The sequence below is a fragment of the Benincasa hispida genome, chromosome 8, assembly GCF_027475165.1.
Source record: "Benincasa hispida cultivar pf3 chromosome 8, pf3_genome.v1.1, whole genome shotgun sequence".
NCBI lineage: Eukaryota > Viridiplantae > Streptophyta > Magnoliopsida > Cucurbitales > Cucurbitaceae > Benincasa > Benincasa hispida.
In genome coordinates, this window is record NC_143485.1 from 6,643,354 (window position 1) to 6,664,219 (window position 20,866).

The 20,866-nt window shown below is 32.8% G+C and overlaps 1 protein-coding gene across 1 annotated transcript; it reads left to right on the forward strand.

Annotated features, from left to right (window-relative positions):
• The first annotated feature begins 805 nt into the window (after nt 1-805).
• On the forward strand, nt 806-6,718 carry LOC120083875 (pescadillo homolog). The gene is made up of 13 exons (XM_039039779.2): nt 806-1,077; nt 1,204-1,289; nt 1,684-1,932; nt 2,048-2,173; nt 2,296-2,380; nt 2,468-2,578; nt 3,500-3,593; nt 3,698-3,966; nt 4,263-4,370; nt 4,478-4,599; nt 5,575-5,794; nt 5,908-6,132; nt 6,458-6,718. The coding sequence occupies exons 1-13, from the start codon at nt 1,036-1,038 to the stop codon at nt 6,539-6,541; spliced, it is 1,821 nt and encodes a 606-aa protein (XP_038895707.2). The 5' UTR covers nt 806-1,035; the 3' UTR covers nt 6,542-6,718.
• The last annotated feature ends 14,148 nt before the right edge of the window (nt 6,719-20,866 follow it).

Consider the following 20,866-nt stretch of genomic DNA (forward strand, 5'->3'; position numbering starts at 1 on the left):
GAGCCATTTGAAACAGTGACTACTTACTTGTGATCGACTTTTTTTGAGATGCTGATAAAACAAAGTGTATATAAAAAATTCTAAAATGATGTAAGAATATAATAAATTGATAAGTGATCAAGTGATAAAAAAAACTAAAAATGAAAAAATTTGAATGAAATATACAGTTTGTTGGATAATATTAGGTATAAAATAATGAATGAAATCTTAATCAGAATCAAATATTTTAATATGAATTTAAAAGAATAAAAAAATTAATAAGTAATGTAAAATTCGAAGATCTAATAGAAATTAAAATCAAAATGGAGATGTACAAAATTAGAGACTAATTCATTTCGAATAAATTCAAAAAATAGTTATATCAAATCAATTCTGATATTAAACTACAAATTCAAAATTCAAATTGGCCAAAAAATGCGCCATCATTTTTTCTTGGATCCGTTTGGTTGCAATCTCATAATTGATACACGCGATAGCAGTTATACTTTATTTCTTTTCAGAGTGGATACATGATTCCCATTTATACTATATTTCTATTCAGAATTGTTACACACTATAACAATTGCAATATATTGGAAAATATTATTATCTGACCATAATAGGGGCAAATTCGATATTATAAAAGTGGACGTCACGTGGACGATAGTCAAAATTCTTATTATTCCGATTTTTGACATAAATCCAAAGGACTTCTCAAAATTTGCCATTTTCTCCAATTTCTCCATTATTTTTAGCTATACGTCATAATTTCCAAAAAAAAAAAAAAAATTGTAAGGCCCACTCTACCTCTCCCATAAGCCCATTTAGGTCTCCATTAGGGCAGCCAGCCCGGCCCTAAATTTCTAGTCCTACGCTTTTCTCTCCTCTTCCACTCTCATATTCTCTCTTTTCCCCTTCTCCGCCGCTGCCGTCTCCACGCCCTCACAACTACTTCTCTTTCTTCTCCTTTTTATACGCAGCTCCGCCATCTCTCGACTCCTGTAATTGAATTCTGCTGGGATAAACTATCGTTCTTCGATTTAACCACATAAAAAAATGGTGAATAAAGTCACCAGGAAGAAGCATTACAGGCCTCCGGTAAGTTCGTTTATGTTTCCATGTGTTTTCGGTACTCATAATCGCTACTATTCAGGATTATCGAGCTGTTCGACGACCAGATTATTTTGCTTAGTTTTTTTTCCCCTACTTTCCGCCGTTTATCAGGGGAAGAAGAAGGAGGGCAACGCAGCAAGATATGTGACCAGGTCGCAGGCTGTGAAGCAGCTGCAAATTGGTTTGCCACTTTTCAGGTAATGGGGCGTGCTTCAAAACGCATGATTAGTATTGATTTTAGCTTCTTAATGTTGCATGATCGGTTGTGCTTAAGTTGGAGTTTTATCTGAATTCGTAGTAATACCGAGGATAAATTGGATAGTTTTGTTTAAGTTATTTTCTACTTACATACACGTTAAAACTGGGTTAAAAATTCATCCAGAATCATAGATGCTTTGAAAGTAAATGGTCTTTGTTTTTTTAAGATTGAACATGTTTCTTTGATTTTAAGTACCTGATATGAACAAGTGTTTGAAGATTCTTATAATATTATATTGAAACTGGTTGGACTAGGATGAATTTGACTTACGTTTATCTTGATTGAGAATAATCATTATTGAAACAAGGATTTGGTTTTTATTATCATGACAGGAAGCTATGCATTTTCAAGGGAATATTTCCTCGAGAGCCAAAAAAGAAATTTAAAGGAAATCATCACACTTACTACCATTTGAAGGACGTTGCTTTTCTTCATCATGAACCACTTTTGGAGAAATGTAGAGAGATTAGGGCGTATGAAAAGAAGATCAAAAAAGCTGATGCAAAGAAGAATAAGGAGCGTGCAAACTTTCTAAAAGAAAACAAGCTTACATATGGATTAGGCAGAATAATAAAGGAGAGGTTTGCACAGTTCTTTATTTCTTTTTTTTCCTCCTACCGTGAGAATTAAATATTTTGTTTTCATTGCCCATAATGAACTCCTTCCATTTGTTGCATACTACATTTGGCCTTCTAGATACCCAAAATTCATTGATGCACTTAGAGATTTGGATGATTGCCTCTCAATGGTGCACCTTTTTGCGGCATTACCCGCACAAGAGAGGTTAAAGGTTGAGGCAAAGCGCATTCATAATTGTCGGAGGTTGGTGTTTACTGGCCACAATTGATTTTTATGAATTACAGTTCTGTGTTGTTACCGTTGTCAACTTGTCTTGTATCATTGGCATGGTAACAAATGAATATTCCTTTTATATCTTTTGCTAGGTTGGCTCATGAATGGCAAGCATTTATTTCTCGAACTCATAAACTACGAAAAGTCTTTATATCTGTGAAAGGCATTTACTATCAGGTATATCATGATTTATATTATGATATCGATTTTAATGTGAAGAATTTTACAATCCAAAGCATTTTCTTACCGTTGTTGTTTGTCTAGGCTGAGGTAGAAGGTCAAAAGATTACATGGCTTGCCCCTCATGCACTGCATCAGATATTGACTGATGATGTTGACTTAACTGTTATTCTTAACTTCATGGAATTTTATGAGGTAACACTTTGGTCAGTTGTCTTTTCAGTTATTCTATTTTACATTTTTGGTTCGTCTTATTACCTGTCTTTCCCGTGAACGTTGTTGTAGTTTTTAGTATCATTCTTTTGGATTGGAGTCATTTCTTGTTATTGAGGGCAACTTTTGTGGGCTCATTAGTTGTATGCTCGTGTACTCCTTTTGTGAGCTTAGCTTTTTCGATCATGAGTTTATGTAATAACTTCTGTAATCTAAAAGTATATTCAGAATATTCACAGAAAATGTTCTCTCTTTATGGAACTAAACTTGCAGAGAGGGAATAAAAGGAGAGAACAGAGGAGTATGATATATATCAAAATTAGCTATAATGATCAGTTAGCTTTGTAGGTGAGTGGTTTCTTTCAAGGTGAGGCAAGTTTGCTAGTTGTAATATTCAAATGTTGAAAACAGAAAGGGTTAGGGGACTTGGGATGTAACAAGAAGATCTTGGGAATAGTTTTGGCCTTTTGGGGAGAGAATGAAGAACCTTGATGCTTGGTAAATACTTGTTTTCTCCTCTTTTTACTTTGGTATCTAACAGAGCGCGTGAAAAGGGCCTGAGCAAACAAAAAAGCGCATTTTACAAGTAGTTCCCAAGCATGAATGATTGAGAAAGATAATATCCTTGACTGCATAATACATTCCATCCAGCATCTAACAATTCTAACCTTGAAGACTCTTGTTCCACTCAAGCCAAATACTCTCAGGTGTACATGATAGATAAAAAAAAAATCTAGATGCACCAAATGGTTATTGTATAAGCAACCGTTTTGCTATTGGATTAGAAATCAACAACTGCAGTGTTCTATTTGTTTTGCACTCTTAATTATTCAGTTCTAATAAGGAAAAGGGGCAAAAAGTGCAATGCTTTACTTGATGCTTTGTAATTATTTATGGGTGCAGAATCTTCTTGTCTTTGTGAACTATCGCGTATATCACTCAATTAATTTGGAGTATCCACCGATTCTGGACCCTCATTTGGAGGCTTTGGCAGCAGGTGATTTTGATGTTTAGTCGAAAAGACTTGTCATTTTAAATTTCTTTAATTTTAGTCACCTTATTTGATCCTCATTCATGGTTATTATTTTGGTGAATATGCAGATCTTTATGGTTTGTTAAGATACTTTGATGCCAACACGAGAGCTTCCCTATTAAATTCCCAGACTTCTAGTTCATCTGAATTTGGACAATTAGATGCTGAAGACTCTGAGCTTAGACTTGCGCAGCTTCAACACCAGCTTCCCTTAAATGAGCCAACTGCATTGATGCATCTTGTTGAAGATGCAGCTGGTATGGATGAGGATGAGGATGATGATACTAGAGAATGCAAGAACCTTTTTAAGAACATGAAGTTCTTCTTGAGCCGTGAGGTAAGAATATGTTCCATTTTATAATACTGACTGAAAATAGTGATGCTATCTTGAGATAGAATTGTGTAAGAAGACTATGCAGTAAATTGAAAATCCAACATAAGAAAAATTCCAAAATGTTAGAGAGTTTTTTGGAGTGGAAGGAAGATATCACATCTGTAAGCGTGTGATATTGAAAACTGTCATCATTTTATTAGTTGTTTTACGTCTCTGCTACCATGATATTAGATACTCTTTCTGAAATCTGGATCAGATGATTTACTATCTGTCAATGTTATCCCAACTCCCATGTTTAGGTTCATAGAGAATCACTGCTTTTCATTATTCCTGCTTTTGGTGGCATGGTTTCGTGGGAAGGAGATGGAGCACCATTTAAGGAATCTGATAAGACCATTACCCATCAGGTTTGACAATAAATATGACACATTGGTGTGGCTGATATATGATATGATTATAATATTCAACCTCCTGCAGCATCTTTTTATCTTTTCCTGATCGTTTTTAAATGCAGATTGTTGACCGGTCAACACAGACTCACAAGTTTCTCTCTAGAGACTATGTTCAGCCACAATGGGTTTTTGATTGTGTGAATACTCGGATGATCTTACCGACTGAGGATTATTTGGTGGGAAGGTACTTCCATTTTTCAAAATCTACAATGGGATTTACTTTTAAATATATATTTCTTAAACGTGTTTTGTTATTAATGAGGATAAATAACAAATAAGGTGACTAAAATTAGAGAAATTCAAAATGAATGAGGATACACCATTTTTAACCTTTTTTTTATTGGACACGTATCAGACACTTGTTAGTATAACAAATCTGTTAGACATGCATAGAACACTTGTTGGGTAGACTAAAAAGACATATATGATAATAATAATAAATTTTGAATGTGAAATACATAAATCTAGGTTTCTTAAACATATGAATGCATCAACTCATTTACTTTTGAATTTTCTTTTGGTATAAAAATGATATATATATTTTTTAAAATGTATATTCTAATAATTGTATGCTTGCCGTGTTGTATCCTTGATTTTAAAAAATGATGTGTCGTGTCCTTGATGTTAAAAAATGACGTGTCGTTGTGTCTGTATCGTGTCGTATCCGTGTCTCGTATCCGTATCTATGCTTCTTAGGTATTTAGATGCTTTTTAATATAAAGTGATTCTATGAATCAGAAGTTTATCCATGTTTCTGAAACAATTTTCTTTATAAAATAACTTTGAAACAATTTTCAAGGAAAACATGATTTTGTTGTTTTCAGGTTGTATTTGATTTTTCCTAAAGTAAAATTATTTATTTGGATCATTAACTTCGGATCTTTCTAAATTAAATAAAATGTATTGGATTTAGAACTTCCAAAAAATTCAGAATTCAATGTTTTTGCAAGTGGTAGTAGTAGTTTTGAAATAAAAGATTAGTTTTTCGATGTGCCTGAGGGAATGAAATTAAATGATTATTTTGAAAGCCCACTCTTTGATTTTCTTTTCTACTCCTCTGTGTTAGCACATACTTCATAACATAATATTATATGTTTTGTTTTTAGGCCTTATTATTTATTCTTTCGAATTAATATATCAATTTGCTAAACACCCACAGGGATCCTCCTCCACACTTGTCACCTTTTGTTGACAATGATGCAGAAGGATATGTTCCTGATTACGCCGTGACCCTTAACAAGTTGAAGGCAGCTGCCAAAAATGAAGTCTTGCCATTGCCGGGAGTAGGGAAAGAAGATTTGGATGATCCTCAGAAATTATTGGAAGAAGGTGTCATTGATCGAGCTAAGGCTATCGAAGCTGCTGAGAAGAAACAAAAGGTATACTTTTGCTAAATGTTACCGACTGAATGGTGGTGACACTGACATCTGGGTCCAACAGATGCAACGCTTGTCTACACACTTATTGTGGTATCATATTTTTCCCAATGCAGATGATGGCTCTTGAGAAACAATATCATGATGAGTTAAAATTGGAGCTTCAAGGAGTAAAGTATTCTTCAGCTATTTCAAATGTCGATAAGCAGTTGCCTGAACAGGAGAGTGAGGGTGGTGAGGATACCAACCTCCCTGATTATCAACAAATAGCCGAAGATACAGATAACCTGTCAAAGGTTATGATGTCACGGAAGAAGAAAAATCTTTATGAAGCTATGCAGGTATGGTAGTGCTTGAATTTTTTGTAGCATCCTAATCATAAACATACACAATAGTGCTTTTGCTTCTGTTTTTTATTTTTGTTTTCGTTTTCCTACTACAAGTCTGATATTTGGTATATGTATGATAGAACGAATAAACACTGTGTTAATTTATTCTAATACATATTACTCTCTATGTCATCTAAAGAATAATATATTTGGAAGGCACATATTATACCCAATCCATCTTTTTTTTTAAGGAAAAAGATACTCTCACTTCTCTTTTCGAAACATGATTTCGAGTTCTCTACTGTTGTGGCTGAGAAATTTCTCTTGTTATTATCAGATTGGTAAAAGAACGAAGAAGGGTAAAATTGATCTTCTCATTGAAAGGAAGAAAAAGCATAAAGAATCTCACAAAGCGCAGTAAGTCAAGAGCTACCACAATTTTGTCCTATATTTGTAGTATTATATATTTTGGATGGATGGCTAGTTCAAAGCATTTGAGCCTTGTGTTGTTTATGTCTCACTTGATGAAGGTTATTCTCAATGTTATGTTTCTCTTTTTCATAGAATTATTACCATCAATTACTTTCTACTTTTAGAACTCTTGAATCTCTTTGCTCAGTCTTATATCATCATCATTCTCTTTGATACAGTTTGGAATTATCAGTCTTCCGAGCCAATGTCCCGATATCATTTTTAGTTCCGTTGGGAAATTGTGTTTCGTTTTTGGTTTTTCTCAATTTCCTTTTTTTTTAAATAATTGAAGTTTTTAAATCTTGGCTGTGATTTTGAAGTATTTGTAAAAAGGAGGTATGGGGAGGGAAGTGGTGTTGGCTCAGGGTCTCAATTAAACAGAAATTTGAGAACAAATATTTGGCAGCAAATCTATAAATTAAATTCCAATTTGAATAAATTTTCAAAATGTGTTTGATAATATATTTATGATTAAAAATCACTTTTAGTTTCTAAACCTTTTTAGAAGTAACAATTTGGTTTTTAAACTTTTGTTTGTAATAATTTAGTTTCTATATTTCTAATTTTGTAACAATTTAGTCTTTGAATTTTATTATGTAACAATTTAGTTTCTATATTTTAAAATTTGTAACAATTTAGTTTTTATTGTAAAAATTAAGGTTAAGATTTAATGAGCTTTTATGTATAAATAAATTGTTAAACTAATTAGAGATTCAATATTTTTATAAAATATAAAGTCTACATCATAAAATATTAACAATTGACATCAAATTCAAAATTTTTTACTTGAGGGATTAAATTATTATAAATTTGAAAGTGCAAAGATTAAATTTGTACATACTAAAATTTATGGATCAAATCATTGCAAAATTGAAAGTATAAGGATTTAAAATGTTATAGAGTAAAGTTTAGGGAAAAAAATGATATTTATTATATATTTATAAACCATAAAATTTATTATAGTTACTAAAAATAAAGTTGAATATAAACTATCATTGATTAATTTACGAACATGTTTTATGTTAAAATTTTTGTATAATAATTATTTTATAATATTATTATTTAATATATATTTTAATTTTATAAAAATAATTAAGTTTACAATGTGAACTATATTATATTCATTATCATATATTTTTTAATCTTTTTAATATAATTTTGTATTTAAAAATTTTGAATTCGAAATCAAGGCACACAACCTGAAAACAATGGTTTTTGAAAACAGAATCTATACTGGCTACCAAAAGTTTATACACATAAAATTTACTACCAAATAGGGTCTGAAACAAACAGGTGATAAACTTTGGAATGCAATAAAACAAAAAATCAACCAACAGTTTCCATACTCTTTTTTGCAGTTACGTATTCAAAATATCCCTATTTCAACACTAAATGTGGGGGTGTTTTTGAAAGTGCCAGCCAAAAATGCTTAGTAACATAAATGTCTTTATGAAAAAGGTCCTGAAAATGTTAAAAATTTTATGAAGGTTAAACTTTCAAGCCTTTAAGTAAAGTATCAATCTTTCCTAAAAATAAAATGAATAAAAAATGTGAAATGTAATTCTGGTTCTTGATGTTTGTAGTTGATGTATATTTGATCAGCTAAAAAAAGATGAGTCTTTTTCCAAAAATCAATATCTATCTACACTGTAAAACAGGTTAAGGAAAATTCTTATGTTTCCTTTGGTCCATTCTTAGTTTCAAAAAATAAATTATTTATTAAAAAATAAATATTAATCAGATATTTAAATCTAAATTTTCTATATACCAATTTTTGGTCTGTTACATGTATTTCGTATTTTTTTATCATATTTTTTGTGCTTTATTTATTTTCGCACGGACAAACATGCACAAACTACAAGGACATGTGCTCTTAACCCCTTAATAAATCCGTCCCTATGTATAATATACGAAGAATTGCACAAATCACTCTTAAAGTATGAGGTTTGTTACAATTATACTCCTAAATTCATTTATTTGATCGATCACCTCCCTTATATTTTGTAAGTGTTGTAACCCCTTAGGTTAAATTTGAGTGACTCATACATACGAGAAGGAAAAAATTGTCATAAGAAAAAATCTTTTGTTCTACTATTCTTTCTCTATTTCAGTGTTCTTATTCTCTTTTGCTTTAGTAAGGAGATGAAATCAGTAGATATCTGAGTTGAAAACGATGACGTAGAACTTGATTAGAGACTATCAGGAGACGATCCGATGTTGTAAAGTATAAGTTCTAATGGTGATATAAGAGATGCCCATTAACAAAGAATCCATTCCAAAGGAAATCTGTGTACACACGATGACAACATATTTTAATTTGAAATTTAGTTAACCCAAAAGAAAAACAAATATACAGAAAAAATCCTTTGAAAATCCTTTGACAAAGTTTCCTTATAGCCAATATTAAATATAAATGAATTTAATTAGTGGATTCATCATATACAAACACATCAATTGCAATATTAAATACGTGGTATATATAAACAAAATATCTTGTCATATCGAGTATATGATGTACAATAGTATCAAATGCAATATTGATTTAACAATTTAAATGTTACATGTAGATTTATCAAATAATTCAGGAGAAAAATCAAATAAAATAATAGTATTTGAATTCTATATATATATATATATATATCAAGCTCAAACTCTAAAATTAGATTCATAATAAACAATTAACGATTAATTCAAAATAAACATAGTATCATTAACAAATAATGCATACTTTAGATTAATTATAATTAAAAATTAATTCAAATTAAACATAGTATTATTAACAAATAATACATACTGATCATAACATGTAAAATAAAAACTAACATGTTGGCCATACTAAGTCATATATAAGCTATATGTCATCAACATGGTGATTTAATAATGTGAAATAAAAGATTTTTTTCTTCCTAAATATTATAGCGTTTTCAAATTTAATACAAAGGTAAGTGAAATTTTGCAGCCTTATTGTGTGGAAATGTAAAAATTATATTTTCCTCTGATAATTATATTATATTTTGACTTTTGACACTGTAATATTTGAATAATGAAAATATATGTTGAGACAAGTATTAAAATTAAATTGATAAGATAAATTATTGGGCATAAATATTATTATATTTAAATCATATATCTAACATAGGGGTTCGATCTTTGGGATAAAGTCTGCACCTTCTTTTTTCGGCACTAAAAAGTGGAAGAAAAAGAAGGGAGGTCGGGAAAAAGTAACCCCACTGAAAGAGAAAGTGTCTCAAGTATTTGACAGAAAAGAAGAAGGCCAAATAAGGTAAATGATTTACTTATATTGAAAACTCTTTATCAGTATGTTAGTCATGCCTTCAAGGCAAAATGGTTAAGAGACATTTTATTGGAAAAGGTCACCGAACCAAAAACCCTTAGAACTTGTATATTCGGACCTCTATGGCCCTATGAATGTCAAAGCAAGAGGAGGATTTGAATATTTCATCACTTTCACAGATGATTATTCAAGGTACAAGTAATTTTACCTAATGCAACATAAGTCTGAAGTCCTTAAAAAGTTTAAGGAGTACAAGGTTGAAGTTGAGAATTCATTAGGTAAAACAATAAAAACACTTCGATCTGATCAAGGTGGAAAGTATATGGATTTGAAATTTCAGAACTATTTGATAGAACATGGAATTGTATCCCAACTCTTAACACTTGGTACACCTCAACAGAATGGTATACCAGAAAGGAGAAATCGAACCTTGTTTCCCTGATTCGTTTTGGGATCATGCAGTAGAAACTGCTGCCTATATTTTGAACTGTATTCCATCCAAAAGTGTTTATGAAACACCTTTGGAATTATGGAATGACCGTAAAGGTAGTTTACGCCATTTTAGAATTTGGGGTTTCCCAACACACGTGCTTGAGGCTAATCCTAAGAAAATGGAATCTCGTTCAAAACTATGCCTATTTGTAGACCACCCCAAGAAAATGAGAGGTGGTTACTTCTATGATCCTAAAGATAATAAAGTGTTTGTGTCGACGGACACTACATTTTTAGAAGAGAACCACATTAGGGAGCACAAATCATGGAGTAAGATAGTATGGAATGAGCTTTCCAACGAAACTATTGAACCTTTAACAAGAGTTCTTGAAGAGCCAAGTATATCAACAAGAGTTGTTGATGTCGACTCATCCAGTAGGTCATATCCACCTCATGAAAGAACCTTGACGTAGTGGGTATAGGGATCGAATCCCAAGTGGAAGCGTTAGGGTCGCCTTGCATTCAGTTTTTCCATTTTAAATGAAACAAAACAGCAAGCTAAATAGAATGGAATAGGATAAACAACATACTTAGCATGCATTATAAGGGAAAAGCAAAAGGGAAGAACGATTCTTACCTTCGTAGACTCCAAAGCTTCTTGAAATTCCTCTTGTTCTTCACACGAACGTCTTCTCAACGATCATCGAAATTACCACAAGAATAACTTTGTTATACTCTAGGATTCCAAGAGTTGGATAAGTGGTCTCCAACTCTTGGAAGACGAAAAGGTAGAGAGATTGTAGAGAGAGTGTAAAGAGGAATTAATTTGGTGGCTAGGGTATGATTTTCACAAAATCAATTCTTGTCCTAAATGGGCTAATAAGAGTAATTTATATGGAGAAGGTTTTACCTTTTCCCTAAGTATTTTCCTTTTTACCCTTGATATCAATTAATTAAATAACCCTTTATTTAATTAATTGACACATTAATTAATAACCATATATTAAATCTAATTTAATGCATATATTTAATTAATTAATATATATAAACATCACATGTTTATATTCTTCCACCTCTCTATCATTTTTTAATCATTAATTAATCAATTAAGTAACTATATTAAATCATATTTAATATAGAGTTAATTAGCATATAAATATCACATATTATATGTATACATCTATTTAGGAATCCAATTCATATAAATCTAATATTTGAATCTCATTCAAATATATCTCTCTTATATAATTTGAATTATAGATCACATCTATAATTAATTATATATTAATCCCATCAATATAAAATTTTCTCAATTGATTTGAACAATTCAAAGCATTTCTCATTAATATACTTGAGTGAGTTAACAAGGGGACCTTGTGAACCTATAGATTAGAAGCTCCAATGATATGAGATTAGTTGGCTAAACCCATTAACCAAATTAATCAATATTCGTTAATTGTGGGTATACTCCACTAAAGGCCCACAACTACACACTTCTCAATGTAGATATATTTTTGTGTCTACAGATATAGATGAATAACAAGTTAGTCCTTCACTAGTGTTCATAACACCAACTGGGTCAAATTACCGTTTTACCCTTAGGTTACCTCTGTATCCTTAAGTACTAGTGCTCCTCTAATGAACAGCCTATTTATGATCCAACCATTAAATAAAAACCCTCTCAGGTCAATGAGAGGGTAGGGATTTTTGTTCAAGTCTTAGAAGCACCACTTAAGCGAACACTCATCTACTTACCCTAAAGTCAAGAAGGAGTGAATTCCATCTTGTATTATTACATTCCTAGCTCTCTTATCGGTCTTGTCCCCAAAATGGTAAGTTTATTGAGTCGATAAACTGGTCACTCTCACCGATACAAATTAAAGAACAATCCCTCGTGAACAGGAGTTCATAATACACTCAAGATTAAGACTAAATTGCCTAGGTTATCCTATTGAAATAGAAACCTAAATAGTCAATGATGTTTCCTTTAGCAGTTACCATTTTGCGGCCCGGTCTTATGCAAACTCATTGCATATCGTGTGTCACCTACATGAACACATTGAATCATTTCGTTTGTATCAAATACAAAGTGGGTCGTATCCATTGTGTCACCAAGATAAGGTACCCAACCTTATCCCTATACTATAGACGTTTTAGGCTGTATCTTGAACATTGATCCCTATATGTCTCCACATACTATTCAAGACTCATAAGACAACCTTAGATGTTAGTTTATTAGATTTAGGGTTATTAAGAAAAAATAGAATACAACACAATTAATAACATTAATTGAAACAACATCGATAATTGTTTATTGATGACCGTCAATTAATTACATTTATTATCTACGAGTTTGAGGGCATAAAACCCAACAAAATCTCACTTGAACTAAAACTCTAGTTAGTGGGATGTACATAATATCACTATCCAAAACAACGGAGATGGTAAATAAATACAATAAACTAGGGCATCCTTATACCCATTACACATCTCCCAGTTGCCCTAGATTATACAATGTACATGTCTCGCAGACCTAGATTCTCTAGATGACTCTCGAACACTTTAGCCAAGAGAGCCTTTGTAAATGGATCGGCAATGTTGTGCTCCGAAGTGATCTTTGTGACAGTCACATCTCCTCATCGCACAATCTTCCGTATCAAATGATATTTCCTTTCAATATGTTTTTCTCGTTTGTGGCTGCGAGGTTCTTTAGAGTTAGCTATTGCTCCACTGTTGTCACAATATAAGGTGATAGACAAGTCCATGTTTAGAACTACTTCCAAATCACTTAGGAACATCCTGAGCCAAACTGCTTGCTTTGCTGCTTCAAAAGCAGCTACATATTCAACCTCCATAGTGGAGTCTGCAATACATCCTTGTTTGATACTACACAATACTACAACTCCCCTATTCAAGGTAAACACTAATCCTGACGTGAATTTCATAGAATCCTAGTCAATTTGGAAATCGGAGTTGGTGTATCATTTAAGGATCAAATCCTTAGACCCATTCATGAGCTTGTAGTCCCTCGTTCTCCTAAGATACTTGAGGATATTCTTAACCTTTGTCTAGTGGTCTAACCCTGAATTGGACTGGTACTTACTGACTATTCCCACTGCATAACAAATTTTGGCCTAGTGTAGAGCATAGTATACATTAAGTTACCCATAACTGAGGCATAGGGAATGCGTCTCATATCCTCAACTTCTTGAGTTATCTTAGGACATTATTCCTTAGAAAAGTGAACCCATGCATGAAATGTAATAAACCCTTTTTAGAGTTTTGAATCGAATATCGAGTCAACATTTTGTCGATATAAGTTGTTTGAGACAGAGCCAACGTTCTGTTCATGCGATGCCTAATAATTTGGATTCTAAATACATACTGCGCCTCTCCAAAATCTTTCATTTGAAATTGGACTACCAGAAATTTCTTAATATCAGCAAGGTACCCTACATCATTCCTAATGAGTAGGATATTATTCACATAATGTACTAAAAAAGTCACTTTACCGTTGATGATTTTCTTGTAGACACAAGGTTCATCAACATTTTGATCAAAACCAAAAGAATTGATCGCAGCTAATGTTCCAAGATCTGAAAGCTTGCTTCAATCCATAAATGGATCGATTCAGTTTGCAAACTTTTTTCTTATGACCTTGGGCTATGAATCCCTTAGGTTGAGACATAAAGATGTTTACTTCAAGATTGCCATTTAGAAGGGCAATCTAGACATCCATTTGCCATATCTCATAGTCATAATATGTGGATATAGATAAGAGAATTTCTATAGACTTAAACATAGCCATAAGAGAAAAAGTTTCTTCATAGTCAACGTCTTCCCTCTAGGCATAACCCTTTGCAACAAGTCTAACTTTAAAGGTCTGTATCTTTCTAGCTATATCTCTCTTTCTTTTATAAATCCATTTACACCCCTATGGGTTTAATCCCTCCAGGTAGATCTACACGTTCTCATACTGAATTGAAGTACATATACTCCATTTTAAGGCTTTGACCTATTGGTCCTTATCTATGTCATTCATTATCTTTATAGAACAATAGATCCTTAATGCCATCATTTGGTATGAAAACATGAGTTTGATAGAGTAAATATGCATAAAACAGACGTTAACACAATCATTAAACACTCTAATTACACTTAATTTGAGTGATAAACATGCTAAAACACAGTTTCAATAAAATAGGATTTTAGCTTGGATACCTTTGATGATTTCCACTTACTCTTTGCTATATCCACGAAATTGACCTTCAATTTCTTTAGTAGACCACCTAGAGTATCTTCTCTACTATTCTTAGCCTTGGATTGAGTGGTGGAACTCTGAATCGAGAAGGAATTGGGAGTGGATTGGAGAGGGTTTGAGAGAAAATTTTTAGCAAAATTTTCTTTCCAAACAACAAATTGCATGCTTCCAAAATCTGATAATTCCTGTATTTATTCAGATTACTCATGCAAGCATTAAGTAATTCAGCATTTTGACACTTCAAAATGCATTATAGAAATGGGCTAGGTATTAATTTAGGGGAAAATCTACTATGAAAGTGGATTTTGGACAAATCCACTAAACCTAATTAATTTCTAAATTTAAAATCAAATTTAATTTAATTTAAAACTAAATTAAATGTAATTTAAATTCAATTTCTAAAATTGAATTTCTTCTTTTAAAATTGAAATTAATTAAATTAATTAATTAAAAAAATTAATTAATTAAATAATAATTTAATATCAAATATTAAATTAATAAAACACCTAATTCAAACAGGAATCCTATTCATGTAATGGTTTAAATATTAAACTCTTCAAATACATTCAATTTCAGTAAATTTAAACATTTAATTATATGAAATATAATTATCCAAACCATTAGTCGAATTTCAACATTTCAAATTCACTCAATATTTTAATCCAAGGTTTAATCTTGTATGAGCTAGTAGAGGGACCTTGTGAACCTACAAATCATGAGCTCCAATGATTTGAGATTAATTGGTTAAACTCTTTAATCTGAATTAATCAATATTCTTTAACCACCGAGATATACCACTATAGTTGGATAGTTATACTCTCCTCACTGTAGATATATTTTTGTCCACTTGATTTAACTATGATCAGTAAGTCGATCCTTCACACGTTGTTCGTATTTATAGCTAAGTCAAAATTACCATTTTACCCCTGTAAATACATCTTGCCCATTAAGTCACCACTGATCTTCTATTGAATAATTAGTTTATAGTCCAACTAATAAACCATGTCCCTCTTTATCATGATAGAGCAGTGCCCCTTTGTTCAAGACCAGAAATCATTACTTAAGAGAACAACCTATCTACTAACCCTAAAATGGGTAGTAGTGAATTCCTTCTTGTAGGATTATGTCCTCAACTATCTATCCAGTTTTATCCCCAAAACGGGAGGCTTATTGAGCAGTGCTGTTGAACTACTCTCACCTATGCAGATCAAAGGATAACCCCAAATAAACAGAAGTTCATAGTGAGCTCAGGATTAAGATCGAGTTACCCTAGGTCATCAAATTGAAATAGTCAATTTTAATAGTAAACGGTCGTTGTAAAGAAAAGTGACTATTTCATGGTCCAGTCTTATGCAAACGTCTTTTGCATAGGATGCCCCACTCGCATGTCTCCACATGAACAATTTCAGGATCACATTGTTTGTATCAGTGTATAAAGTGGGCCGCATCCATAGTATCCCCAGGATGAGATACCCAATCTCATCCATATACTTATAGACCTTTTAGGCTATATACTATAACTTGATCCTCTTTTCTATCTCTACATAAAGTTAAAGTATTCATACTATAGCCATGCGTTCATTTATTGGGTTTTATAACCGAGTATAATTTCAATAATACTTTTATTGGAATAATAGAATATGTTTCATATATTATGAACTGCGAGTTTTAGGACATTTCCAACAGAGTTTCAGTTAAACCCAAGTAATGGTCAGATTGTGATATAATCCTTCCACTGCATCAAGGCACTCTCAATGATTGAGAAGGACGAGACTAACCTGAAGTGCTGGCTTCTTCATTAACTCTTGATGAAGGACCAGCTACATCAACAACCCTTGTTGATTCTTCAGAAGCTTCATTTAATACTAATTTGCTACGTGGTTTATGATCTCTCATGTGGTCTTACTCCAAGAATGTAGCATTTGCCGATATAAACAACTTATTTTCTTGAGGGTCATAGAACAAACCACCTCTTGTTTCCTTAGGGTAACCAATAAATTGGCATAATCTTGACGCGGTTCCAACTTCTTAGGAATTGTCACTAACACGTGTGCAGGACAACCTCAGATTCTGAAGTGAGTAAACTAGGTTTACGCCCTCTCCATAACTCGAAAGGTGTTTCAGAAACACTCTTTGAGGGAACATTATTTAAGATGTGAAAGTCTCCACTACATACCCTCAAAACGAGCCAGGCAATTGAAGATAGCTCATCATAGAACGAACCATGTCTAACAAGGTTTTATTTCTCCTTTCTGATACACTATTCTACTGACATGTACAAGGTGCTGAAAGTTGGAATTGAATTCCATGTTCTATCATATAGTCCTGGAATTCTAAACCCATGTACTTTCTCCCCGATCAGATCGAAGTATTTTAATCGTTTTACCTAATAGGTTTTCAACTTCAGCCTTGTACTCCTTGAACTTTTCAAAGGATTCGGACTTATGTCTGAAGGAAATCAGACATGAGGATTTCCATGAACAGCGGAAAGATCATTCCAAATTCCATTCGAAATTGAACACAATCAATTACAGTCACAAAATGGAAACTAACAGGTCATGCATAATACGAAATTACAACATGCTTTAAGAAGAGATCAAGGGATAGAGTATCACACCTTTGAAGACTCATTTTTCAAACTCCCTCGATCGCTTGGTTAATCTCCAAGACAGCAATACACGAACACTCGAATACAATGACTGCAACATACACGATCAACAACCAATCACCACATGAACAACACGAACAGGCAAAAGTCACGAACCCAACGAACTCAATCGAGTAGAGTGAGGACACCACCACAATAGTTACCTTCGTATTCTTGGTGTGAGAATCCAGAAGTGTGGGCTCTATATGGACTTGGTTAGAAGAAGAGACTGGAGGAATAACAATCGTATAGACGATTGAGAAAGTGGGAGATGAAAAGTGTCTATCATATAGACGAATGCTCAATCGTCTAGAAGAAGGTAGCCTATCGTATAGACAATGCCCTGCGATCGTTTAGCTATGACCAGCTGAGTGAACTATCGTATAGTGACACTCCATGATCGTTTAGTCTCTCTACTAGCTATCATTTAGTGAAACAATTTCACTTGATAGCATTCCGTGAGTTTCTTTCCGAAAGTAGCAACTCTTAATTTTTAGGAAAACCTTCTTCCTTTTATCTCACGGTTACCATAAAATCACCAATAACCTCCCATTCAATTGGATATTAGAGAAAAAGAGATATTATCCAATAGTTAATATTATTATAAATATATATGATAACCAACTTATCATCTCATGAAACATATAAACCATAGTTCTTTTTCTATTTTATGGTACTTAATGTAAATCATATTTACATTAATCCTCCACTTAATGTATCTCATACATCACACTAATTATATCATATATAATTGAATTTCCTCTTGTCAATTTGAACATTTTAAATCAACCTCAAGAACTGATTCTCAACTTGAATCCATTGAGCTATCAAGGGGACCTTATGGACCTATAGCTTGAAGCTCCAACGGTACGTGAATAACGGACTAAACTCTTTAGTCACGGGGTCCACCATCCATTAACTGCCAGGCACTCCACTAAAGATTGACAGCTGCACTTTCCTCATTATAGATATATTTTGTGTCCATATCAACCAATCAATAGTGCGATAACTCTTCACAGTGTTGGAACGTACCATTTCACAGCAGAAGTGACCAAGATCCATAAGCACTCTAATTCATTAATTAGCATGCTTCAAAAGAAATAAATGGGTTTCGTGACATACCTTTGTAGAACTTTCTCAAAGCTTGAATTTAGCTGCAAATCTCCTGTGAATCTTGTTGTAGACCACTCCAAGATCTTCCTTACTATCCTCTTGGTACTCTAGATTGAGTTGTGAGACTCAAAATAAGCCTGAATTAAGGGAATTCAGAGACAAACTCACAGTTGCAACCCAAATGAAGAACACCTTTCTTCTCTTCGAATTTTTCAAATAAATTCTTTCAGTTGCCTTGACTCAAAATCACTCCAATCTTTTCAATATATTGCAGACTATCATGCAAAGAGATGAGCTGCATATGCTTGGAGTTAATGAAGCTTGAAGATGGGTTGTTAGTGAGCTACTTGGTGAAGACAATGGAAAATGCTTATTTATTTTGTGTTTTTCCTTCTTTTTCAAATTTTCAAATATTGATTTCATAAATCAATTCATTTAATAGAATTGAAAATATTATTAATTTTACAAAATTAATTTCATAAATTAATTTTCTTAATAAAATTAATAAATAATTATTTAAACAATTTGAATAATTCTAATTAATTTAATATCAAATATTAAATTAATTTTTACACAATTCCATCTTCAAATATTTAAATCATATTTAAATATTATTTCTCCAATTTTGTTTAATTCTAATTTGAACATTTCAAATTAACTTATCACACTACTCTAGAGCTAATCCATTTACGAGTTAGTAGGGGGACATTGCGGACTTACAGATTATGGGGTCCAACGATCTGAGATTAATCGGCTAAACTCATTAGACTAATCGGCTAAACTCATTAGACTAATCGGCTAAACTCATTAGAACAAACTAACCCCCATTCGTTAACTAATAGATGATTCCACGAAAGCCCATACCTGAACTCCCCTCAAGGTGGGTTAGTGGAACCATCTCTGAAGGTAGATTAGTGGATTCATCTCTGAATTAGGATCGTAGTGTTCTAATACCCATACCTTGAATAATCATCTTTGAAAGAGATGAAATATTCATACCCACCTTGAGCTCTAACACTCATCGGACCACAGAGGTCTGAATGTACAAGCACCAGGGCTTCCTTGGCTTTGTAACCTTTTCCAGTAAAAGGTCATTTGGTCATCTTGCCTTCGAGGCATGATTCACACACTGGTAAGGAGTTTTCTTCTAAACTCTTTAGAAGTCCACATTTCACCAACTGCTCAATCCTATTGAGATTGATGTGACCTAACTTTAAATGCCAAAGATGGGCATTTTCTTTAGGAGAAACCTTTGATCTTTTAGTTATTGTCGTCGTACTGAACATTTTGGTATTAAACAAGGCTTTTATGACTAATGGCCTTAGTACATATAAGTTATTTTCCATTGAACCAAAACCAATCTCTATTCCATTCTTGAAAATAAACACTTTACTCTCAGAAAAGGAGACAGTATAACCTTGTTCAATGAGACAAGAAACTAAGATTAAGTTTCTCTTGATATGAGAAACCATAAAAACATTATCCAATAATAAATAACGTTTCTTGTCCAAAAGTAACTTCAGGCTACCCACAACAACAGATGAAACAACCTCACCAGTACCAACTCGAAGAGTCATCTCTCTTTGTGGCAATGTTTGCTAGGAATTAAATCCCTGGTAAGAGGAATTGACGTGGTTAGTAGCACAAGAATCAAGGATCCAAGCAGAATCATCATTCTCTACCAAACACGTCTCTAAGACTAATAAATCATATTTACTATCTTTAGACTTTCTCCTCTTTTGGAGAGTAGTGGGATCAGTATCAGAACTTAAATAAGCTCCAAGTTCAATTTCAGAGAACACTTCTCGTCGATGAAATTTAACAGAGTCAGCAACACTTGTTTTCTCTTACTGGAGATTAACTTGGGAACTGAAACTACTGGTATCTTTATCATCCATCCCTCTGTGCTAAAAAGATAAGAACTGACGTTCAAACAATTCTTACAATGAGTCCATGATCTCTTGTGCAATGACCATGTTCTCAACCCTTTTGGCCAAAACATCAGGTATGTTAGCCAATATGTAAAGTCGGACCAATGAATTAGCCTTCATCCATACCTCATATGCATTACGAACACTTCGCAGTGCATCAAGGGTTGGGACTTGAGGAAACTCCATAACCATGACAAACTCAAGGTCGTTTACCATGAAATACGTTTTACAAGACTCTTTCCACTGTATGAAATCGATTAAACTAGAGGCATTTAATAGAAAATCAAACATGTTGCTAAAAACAAAAACACATTGACCTACATTAGGTTTGTTAGAATTATATAACATGCAACGGAAGTATCAAGGATCCATAAGCATTCAAATTCACTAATTTTGGCAGAGACTAAAGCATGCTCTTCTAAAATGAGGGTTTTAAGATCATACCTTTGAAGAACTCTTCAAGAACTTGATCAATCATCAACAGTCTTCACCAAAGATCACCATGAACCACCTCAAGATATTCCCCACTATCCTCTTGGAGCTTTAGACCGAGTTTTGGGACTCAAGAATAGCTTAAAACGATGAAGAACAGAGAG

Bases quoted from the DNA above. Each gene is read 5' to 3' on its own strand.
- LOC120083875 (XM_039039779.2), top strand. From the start codon at position 1,036: ATGGTGAATAAAGTCACCAGGAAGAAGCATTACAGGCCTCCG. The intron at 1,933-2,047 runs GTTTGCACAGTT...TTGGCCTTCTAG, and splicing joins GGCAGAATAATAAAGGAGAG to ATACCCAAAATTCATTGATG. The intron at 3,967-4,262 runs GTAAGAATATGT...TCCCATGTTTAG, and splicing joins AGTTCTTCTTGAGCCGTGAG to GTTCATAGAGAATCACTGCT.